Genomic DNA, 10,174 nt, shown 5'->3' on the forward strand with positions numbered 1-10,174 from the left:
ATAACTGATGTGCTTCAGTAAATAATCCTAGTTCTTTGTTTCAGCTGTTTGCTGAAAAACATCGTCATTCAAACACACAGAAAAGAGAACAACTGGCCCAACACAGTAAACACACCACGGTGTATTTCAGATTTAAACTGAATAGAGCCACTTCACATTATCAATAATACAAATCATACATTTTATAAATATTTCCTTTCTGTCATTTATCTTTATATGTACATTTACATTTGAGAGATTAAGCCAGTTAAGCCTATTTAAACGTATTAAGTGGAAAATATCACGATGAGTAATTTCATCCCATATTATGTGATTCATGTTGAACCTACTATTCTCAGAGGAAATGAGACTGTAACAGGAAGGAGGTTATTTCTCGTTGTTGTGTTTTATTTTGAAATCTCTGCCAGGAAGTCCCATGATCTCATTAGATCTAGTTTGGCACTATAGTGGCAAGTGGGTGGGTTGAGCTGCGAATGTGACAAAGTCAAATACATCTGGCAGGACTTTTATGCAGAGAAGGGGAGGAAATCGATCATGTCATGCCCCCGCATTCAAAACGGTTACATTTCTAAAAGTTGATCAGGTTTATGATTAAAATGATTCTGATAAATGATCTACAGTCAGGAAAGGTATCTGCTAATTAATGAGGCGCATCGATGATAAGGTTGGGACATAAAGACGGAAGACGAGGAGGTGATGGGGAAACGAATTTCTACCAAAACAAAGAAATGAGGGAACCAAGAACTCAATATTTAATGCGCTGTGGAATCTAAATAACTTTTTCTTCTACCATGAATAAGAGGTGGATCCGACGGAGGCTGCCTGTCTTGATTTTCACCTTCTTCATCATTCTATATGTGGATTTCCATTTACACACTAACAGCCACCCCAAACTCAGCGCGGGCCACCATCCGTCACCCGGTGCGGTCCACCACACCATCCAACAGGCGCCCTCCTCGCCCAAGCACGCACAGATCCCAGCTAGAAACAGCTGCACCAGTGGCAACAGACAGATTACCGACGGGCACGGAGGAGACCCAGCCGCGCATGGTGCACGCGTCACCCAGGCGAAACTAAAGCAGGAGGACATCTTCATCGCTGTGAAGACCACTGGGAGGTTCCATAAGACGCGTCTTGCGCTCCTTTTGGAGACGTGGATCTCCAGAACCAAGGCACATGTGAGTCTCTGTTGTCAGCTGCTGTTTTAGACACTCGACTGCTGTGCAGCGAAACTCCACCAGAAGCTCTAACAAACGCGTTTTTGTAATGTACCATGATAGACTGTCGATATCCGTGTGAACAGGAGATGTTCAGAGAGAAGGTGCAGTCTCAGCCTCATCTAGAAGTTACACAGGCTTTGTTCATATGTCTTAATCAAAGCAAACCTCACGTATAATATTATGCTCATATCCAAGGTTAGAGGTTGAGGCTGGAACTCCACTTTCAACAAACGATTTCACACATTTCTTTAAATAAAATGATCAATCATCTGACTCACCATTAGGCCTGCCAGAAAACGTGCTGTAGGCCTAATGATGAAATGATAAGAATCACTTCCTCACTGCTTTGAAACTGCATCGTTCAGAGTGACATGGCCTCAGTTTAAGCTTTCTGGCACCAGATTTGTTTAATCACACAAAAGTTCTCATATTCTCTTTAACCTCCACTGCAGATCAGTTCAAAGATGCTTTATTGGCATGCAATACAAAATATATTGCCAAAGCAAGTCTGAAAGATGTCAGTCAAATTCTCTCTCTCTTACACACATGCACTGTATGTTGGCCCACATTTTACACATCCTCTCACTGTCTTCTAAGGAAAGCTTTTCCAACTCCGGTTGCCCTAACATATAACAGTTCACCAGGAACACTTGTTTATCTCAGAGCTCAGCCTCCATAATCTGTCGAGGCTTGGTTTGTCCAACCCGGCTGCTGCTGAGTTCGTCTTCAGGAACAATGCATGTAAGGATTCGGAGATGGTTGTGTGCCTCAGGGATTCTCGCTGACATACACGACTGCCTGTGCAAATACACAGACACAGCACAGGTCTCCTCTGGTAATGAACAGTAGATGTCACCAGGAGAATAAAATACATATGTATCGACTGCAAATTGCAACTAGTGTGTCTTTCAAAGGAACGTGATAATTACACTTGATTTTATTTAATTCCTTGTTAAGGTTCATGAAACTGCTTGTTTCCTTTTGTGAAACACATGAGCAGGGATCTTGAGAGGAAGCATTCATCTTTGAGCTTCTTGTTTTCTATGTCACAATACAGAAAGAGTTTTCAAAGAAGTGGTGCTTTAAATAAGAAGTGCTATTTTAAAAAGAGGAAGATACTGAGGGTATCTTCCTCTTTCTCACAAGCTTGTCATGTCATCACTTTGGCCTATATGGATTTAAGAATACACATACATCACACCCAAATCAAAACAGACTTGTATGCGGTATAGGCACAGACACACAACGGTAATGTCTAGATGTGGCAATACAAGAAAACACATACATACACACACAGGAAGCTGTGCAGGCAGGCTGTCTGGGCCGAGGGGAAACAGCTACAGTGTTGAGACTCTGTGAACAATACTGAAACGGAAGCTGGTCATAGAACAGGAAGTGGAGCGGCAGATTGCAGAACAGAGTGAACCTCTCTCACCTTCAACACACACACACACACACACACACACACACACACACACACACACATTCTTACAGACATCACTCTCACAGTCATCACTTTCACAGTTCACACATAGACTTACATTCACTTCCAGGAGACTTACCCTACAAAATACAGCTGAGGCTCATGGAAACGTCTTTAGTTTTTGGTCATCAAGCAAAGTTTTAGACAAACTGAATTTTCCCTCTAATTGTGGCGGTAGAGAAAAAGTGACCAGTAAAACACACAACAGAATTGCAATTTCAACTCTCTCAGTGGTACAATGCTCACAAATGGAAATACAAATAAATAGACAAACACCAGTAAATAAGTCTAAAAAAGAAATATCAATTAAAATTTTAAGCAGCAATTAGTTCCATATTATAGCTTTAGTGACAAAACAAGTCAGGACAACAATCACTCATGGAAGATAAAAACCAGTCCTCAGTCTGGTTGTGTGGGCCTTTATTGTCAGACAACACCGTCCAGAGGCCAGACGTGTAAACAGATGATGGGTAACAGTAGGACCCTTTGCTATGTTGTGTTTTCAGACAGCAGTTACTGCAGATATCCTCCAGGGGGAGTAGTGGAGTGCTCATGATTTTCTGAGCTGATTTAACAATGTTCTGCAGGGACTTTTTATCTGCAGCTGTGCAGCTATTATACCAGACTGTGACGGCATATGTTAACACAGTCTCTATTGTGCATTTGTAAGAAGAGCCAACAACTGTTTTTATGTTTTGTTATTGTTGCCTTTTTCAACATGTGCAAAAAATACAGACATTTCTGTCCTTTTTAAATTACTGATAATGAATTTATATTCCATCTTCGGAGAGGTAAATGTAGATCACCAACATCATTAGGATTTATCATATAGGAACCATGAAGGTCTGGACAAAATTGTAAGAGATATTTCCTCGTGATGGTTAAAGTCATCTGTTGAGATGGCTGCCTCGATTCTGTACCGGAAATAAATTTCTTGTGTGTAACATACTTAGCCAATAAAGGTGATTATCCTATATTTTACAGATGAATGAAAACTTTGACGTGGTATAACAGGGTATAACAAGTACAGTGCATAAGCATTGTGCATGCACCTAGACAGGTGTGCATCACAGCACGGGGCCCATTAATTAACAATGATGATTTGACTGTTGACCACAGACCTGGTTTTTGCTGGTCAGTGGTGCAGTCACTTTGTGCGCCCTCATATTACCAACGTGCCCAAAACTGACCCGGACACACTGCATCTTCATCAGGACACACCTGCCGGTATGAAGTCCCCAGACCGCTGCTCGGTGAAAAGGCAACATGGTGCACATGTCGTGAAAACTGTGATTACGCAGATAGGAAATTAGGAAACACAGATGCGCTACTCACGCTGCACATCATGCATTTATTGCAACACAGGGCCCTCTGACTGTCTGAGCTGACCCTCAGCCTCCTTGAGGCACAGTAGTGACAGTGGAACATGGCTCTAAATGCCAGACTGGAAAGTCAGATTCACCACCTCACAGTCAAGACATCACTAAACAACTGATCAAAAACCCTACTGAGATATATTACAGTCATTTTGTGCTATGGGGCAATACAAATCTACTTAATGGCCCTTTAACTGTGTGAAAAACAAGCTGTGATTTGTGAGGTGCTGTCCAAACTCAGTGAAACATCCTCTCAAACTCTATTTACAAGCCAGTGCAAGCCCACAGTCTGCCAGTTGTGTTCCTCAGCCCAGGTCGACTGCCTTCAGCGCAGGGAGTTTAGTTTGAGTTATGACAGGAGGAGGAGGAGGAAACTAATTGTGAAGGTGACTATTTTTCATGGGGTTTTACTGGTATGTGGTGGTGTTTATCATGGTGATAGTGGTGAGGAGGATTCATCCAGGAAGCTCTTTATTCACCCTCCTCCTGCTTGAGTGATGCATGAGAAGGAGGGATGGACAAAGTTTTAAAAAGGGCCTTTGAAAGCAAAAGGAAGTGAGAGCAGAGATTAATCGCTATTAAAACGACTGAAGTGAAAATTTAGAAGCTGCCTACAAGGAAGAGATGGAGGAAAATGGAAAGACAGGAATATTTAAAATCAATAAACATGGTAAATAACAGTATTAAACAGGATAAAAAAAACAATGTTTGACTCAAGAGTCACAGAATCCAAGTGAACTCAACACACTGCCGAGGGTCAGTTCATTATCTACAGCACATCTTTATAACACCACTGAAAACTTTTTAAAATTCTTTATCAAGTCTGTAATAATCAAACCTGTTTTTAAACACACCAGCATCACCATGTGCAAACCTCTCTGTCTGTGCAGAACCTTAACAACCTATACACTAGCTTATTATTTGTTTTTGAGATGTGGGGGACACTCACTGAAGAAGCAGTGTGTTGCTCACCCAGTAAACTCCAACACTTCCAACAAGCTTCACTTTTGTCCCAGTTAGCTTTTATTCCTCCCTGAATTAATGAATACATTTGTGATAGTTTTCCTTAAGCTGAAGTCATGTAAAAGCCACATAAGCTGATCCCTTGATATATTGAAACAGTGAATTGTATGAATTGGAGTTACTCCGTGACTTTTACATTAAGAATGTTCCAGATTAGTCTCCGTACAACAGACTGTATATCTATTTCTGCTGGATCACAGCACTTTACTATTGTTAAACTGCACCCACACATGCACATACATTCCTCTTCCTGCGATAAGGCACATCTGCCCTTTATTATTGTCATTTCAATTTCATTAATAATACTAGCATATGTACTGTATGTTTTCTCTGTATTTTTTATGTATGTTTTATTCTATATGGCTTTGCAAGCTTAAGGTTCTTGATCTGATTGAATTTTAAATCTATGTAAGTAATGTGATTGATGCAATGACTTTTACTCTGGTTAATGAATAAAACATGAATTATTTTTTGTGTTCATCTTCTTTATCAGGTGATTTGGTCTTTTCTGAGTTTATTTAGTGCCTGCCTGGCACAGTACATGCTGCACACTTCATCCCAAGGGCCAGCAGAGATGGAGTGTGATGGAAGCGTTGCCTGTTCAAATCCCCTGTTCCAACCTCCCCCAGTTTCAAGGAATCATGCATAATAAATAAATGGGTGACAATGAAAGGAAAAACCAAAATAAAGTGTCTCAGTGAGGTACCAGGCCACCATCAGAACAGTTTCAGTGCATGTCAAGGTGCAAAAAAAAAAAAAAAAAAAAAAGCAACGGAGACAGAAGAATGTATATTTTACATTAATTTACAGTAAAGATTAAATGAAAATTCCTAAGAAAACAGTAACATAAATGGAAACCTGCTGCTTGTGAGGATCCGTGGTGGTGTTTTTACAGGTTTCCACCAGCGGATGTCAGTGTTGTAGTGTCTGTGTATCTGGTTGAACACTGTGAGTGGGGTGTGTGAAAGAAGTCACACCAAGGTGTACAGTTTGTGAGCATGTGTGATTCAAAACTTATTTGACTCATATATCTGCCAAAGAACAAATTGACTTGGCCATACAGTGCTCGTCTGACCACTTTGGACCATAAATGTATGTGTGTTTTAGTGTGTGTCTGTGTGCAATGACTCATTGTTTTACTTCACAGTGGGGAACCTTGTTTTTGTCGCTTCACATTTGCTCACTTCGAAACATTATTGATCCCATGAGTGTGTGAGTGAGTTTGTGTGTCTACTCCCTAATGAAGCTGCTTTCAGGATGATTTGTTACAGATGTTCAGATGAAGCATCGAATCAAAGCCGGTGTGTTTAAATCCCTTTGTTTTTCTTTGTTTTTCTGTTTCTAGACATTCATTTTCACAGACACAGAGGATGAGGGCTTATGTTCAGAAGGTAAGCAGCTATACTGAATGAATTTTACACACAGAATGTCAAATTCAGATTGAAATTAGGCTCTGTATATTGCATGGCCAAAAGTATATGGACACTACAATTTGGTGATCTAAGGCTCAGTATTGTGGCATCAGTTTGGGGAAGTCTCTTCACTGTTTGAATTTGACAATGGCCCTGTGCACAAAGCAAGGTCTATAAAGAAATAGTTTCCCCACTTTGGTGTAGAAGAACATGACTGACCTACACAGAGACCTAACCGCCTTTAGGGTTAACTGACTGTTTACAAAGCCCAACTCTAGCCTACTGTTGCTGCATCTATCAAGCTTTCCTCCACTACTCAAAACCTTTATTGAAGCAAAAAACAAGAATAAGCATGTTCTCATTTTTAGCCATGGCTGGCTGCTCGAATGGCAGGTGCTGCTTGTGGATGTTATCAGCTGTAGTTAGCTAATGCTAACTCTATGAGGTGATTGAGAAGACTGCTGCGGATAGCCTGAGCATTTCTTAAATGCACACTTCAATGACATGGCTACATGCATAATAATGTGTTAAAAGAGCTAAAGCTACATGTTTTCGGTAAAAAGCCTTCATGAGTTCATTATGGAGGACATGTAAGCAGCATTATTATTGAAGTGCACAGTACAGCCATTGAAATCACACCTGAATTAAAAGGCTATTTCATTGAAACATAGTCATGTTTGGCTACCTGGCTTATTCTTACGACAGTGAACACAGAAGTTAGATTTGTATTCTTAAACAAAACGCCTCACCTCTGCAAGGCTTTAGAGATAAGGCTGTTTTTTTGGTCAAAGAATGCTATCTGGGGGGAGGTTTCTTGGATTACTGGAGTGTAAACTTCCCCAAGAATAGCACTGAGTCATTAACGATATCTAATGTAGTTTAGTATACTTCTATATAATACAACATCCAAAAATAGTTGGCTAACGATATGCTCACAAAGTTGAGGTTACTGATGTCACATGTATAGCATCATATCATTTGCAATTTATGTCAGAACAGAGAAGTACGCCATTTAAGACATTCTTTTCTCTTTGTTCTTGTGCTTATGGATTTGGAAATGTAGGAAAACTGAATTTACTAATGCTAAAAAAATAAACAATCTTCCATGTACACTGCTTCAGTTTATGCGTGACAGGCCTGTGTGGTGTGCCAAGTAACATTGGCTAACTTATGCTTTCCTTCATGGGGATTTACCAAATGGTCACTTTAAATGCAGACAGCAAGCCAGATGTTATTTTCCAACATTGGTGGCCAACCTCACAAATACTCTTGTGGCTTAATGAGAGCAAATGCTTGCAGCCAGGCTCTAAAACCTTGTGGAGTGCCGTAACAGAACACGAGAGGCTCTTATACCAGCCCCGATTAATGCCCCTGGTTTGGGGATGACATGCTAAGTAATCACATATAATATGTTTGAGTGTCCAGATGCGTTTGACCATGTCTGGTGTGTATTTACAAGTAGATCCAGCTTTTTCTTTCTTTGTGTCTGTCTTTCTTTATTCTGCACGTTGTCTTTTTTTCTCATTATCTCACACTTTGCATGTTCTCCTTGTGTGTCTCCAGGGTATAACATGGTGGTAACAGGCTGCCAGTCAGATCACAGCCAGCAGGCTCTGTCCTGCAAGATGGCTGCTGAGTACGACAGCTTCATGGCCTCAGACAAGAGGTGAGACAGATTAAGGTTCGTGTATCATCCTGCCCAAACCGGATTTAAAGATCGGATTAAGATTACAAGCTTTAACGATCACTGTGGGGAAGAGCAGGTAGTGAGAGGAGAACTCAGAGAAGTAAATAATCCTCCAATTAGCATACACAGGTGGGAATTACTGCTATCAGTTTGATAGAATCAGAAAAACACGACAGTAGAAGAAATATATATTTTAGCAAACATCCTGCGTGACTTGGAGTTGTTTGATTCTGATTTAACTCATGACGCTCCCTGAGGCTCTCGTACAGTACACAAGACAATGTGCTGTTGAGATTTGGTCATCGTTTTGATTTGTGAAAAAGCTCAACAGCTTGTGTTTGGTGTGTGACTAAGGCCAAGACTGCTGTCTTGCTATTAAGAGAGGAAATGGAACCCATTTATTTTTGCTCCAAGCCCCACTTTGTTATTTGGCCTAGAGAGGGAAGTGAGGCTGTTTGGTTTGGAAGCCTTTTGTGTTGTCGGGCACCCTTGTTGATGGCAGGGGAAACAAGACAACGCTCCAGTCTGGTACCAGCAGCTCTGGCATTTGGACTCTGATGGTGCACTAAAAAAGTCTGTTTGGTTTGGAAAGAAGCTTTAACATCACGTCCAGTCATTAAGGTGGCAGAACAAGTCAAACAGCTTGATCACTCACAGAGAAATACTGTGGAACTTATGAGGACAACTGTTTCCTGAGCTTGCAGTCCACTTACACAACTTTCCATCATAGCATGACATTTAGTTTTCAACCTAACACAAGCAATATCACAATAAAATAAATGTTGTAGTGATGTTTCAGAAATACATAATCACACCGTGGGTTTGGATTCAGATCATTTTTAACAAAGTCTGGGTAAAATAATTCCAAATATCATTCTCGACCTTTGACACATAGCTGTCACAAAATACTCTTATACACTTGGAAACACTGAAGTTTCAAACTCTGGCTGATGACTGAGCTCTACTTCCTGTCTTTGTGCATAAGGCATTTCAGAGTAAAAGTAAAAATGCATGTGTTGACATAAAAACACTCAACAACCAGAAATGCTGGATTTTTAATAAGTCAGAGTTTATTGTGATGCATCATCTGGACCAGATAGTTCTCAGTTCTTTGGGAGCTGTTGTTGGATTCATTCTGTGCAAGAATAAGACCAACATGGGGGAAAATCACATTTTAAATCTCAGATCTGACATCTGGCGGGGTTCAACTGGCAGACTGAAAACAGAGGACAAACCTTCATTAAAACAAGCAAACCCATTTTAAACTGTTTTTTAAACTTTCTGTTTTTCCTGTATTCTTGTCTGCTGCTCTTCAGGTGGTTTTGTCACGTGGATGATGACAACTACGTGAACGCCGAGGCCCTCCTCTCTTTGCTCTCAGCCTTCCCCCAGGAGAGAGACATCTACGTGGGCAAGCCGAGCCTGGACAAGCCCATCACTGCTCATGAGCTGCTGGAGGGAAACTCAACGGTACCGTTCCACAGTATTTTTTACTTTGAGCAACAAAGGGAGTTTTTCGATTTTTTGGCAGATTAAACCTGTTCTCACACGGAGATGTGCTAACTACATGTTGTGATCATCAGCAAATGTTCAGAAAAAACATTTATTGACATCTATTTTTTTACTGCTAGATCTCAATAAATATGTTCTTTTTTTCAAAAAGAGCAGCATGTCAACATGCTGTGGGGTTAGTCTGTTTACTGAGTCCTATGGTGGAGAATAGCCACAACGCTCACCACTGCACCTCATCACTTCATTTTTATGCTGAAATGTTACAAGACCTCAGTCTTTCCCCAGATATTTTTCTTTTTGGCAGGAAAGAGAAAGCCTCTGTGCACCACAGCACACTATAAGTCCCCTGGAACCTTGCCTGAATTAAATTTATATGGACTGATAACTCCTTAAGGCAGGGTGACCCCTCTGACATACATTTCTGTCTACAGTGCCACCCCACAGATGTATTTTTTAAAGCT

At 40.7% G+C, this 10,174-nt stretch overlaps 1 protein-coding gene across 1 annotated transcript in view; it reads left to right on the forward strand.

Moving 5' to 3' along the window:
- The first annotated feature begins 481 nt into the window (after positions 1–481).
- mfng (MFNG O-fucosylpeptide 3-beta-N-acetylglucosaminyltransferase) overlaps positions 482–10,174 on the forward strand; it is a 19,527-nt gene continuing 9,834 nt past the window's right edge. Inside the window, exons 1-4 of the mRNA XM_020617849.1 lie at positions 482–1,178; positions 6,448–6,493; positions 8,078–8,180; positions 9,518–9,671. Of these exons, the coding sequence (XP_020473505.1) occupies positions 792–1,178; positions 6,448–6,493; positions 8,078–8,180; positions 9,518–9,671 (690 nt within the window). The 5' untranslated portion in view covers positions 482–791. The remainder of the gene's footprint in view (positions 1,179–6,447; positions 6,494–8,077; positions 8,181–9,517; positions 9,672–10,174) is intronic.

This window comes from Monopterus albus, unplaced genomic scaffold (assembly GCF_001952655.1).
Source record: "Monopterus albus unplaced genomic scaffold, M_albus_1.0 scaffold195.1, whole genome shotgun sequence".
Lineage (NCBI taxonomy): Eukaryota > Metazoa > Chordata > Actinopteri > Synbranchiformes > Synbranchidae > Monopterus > Monopterus albus.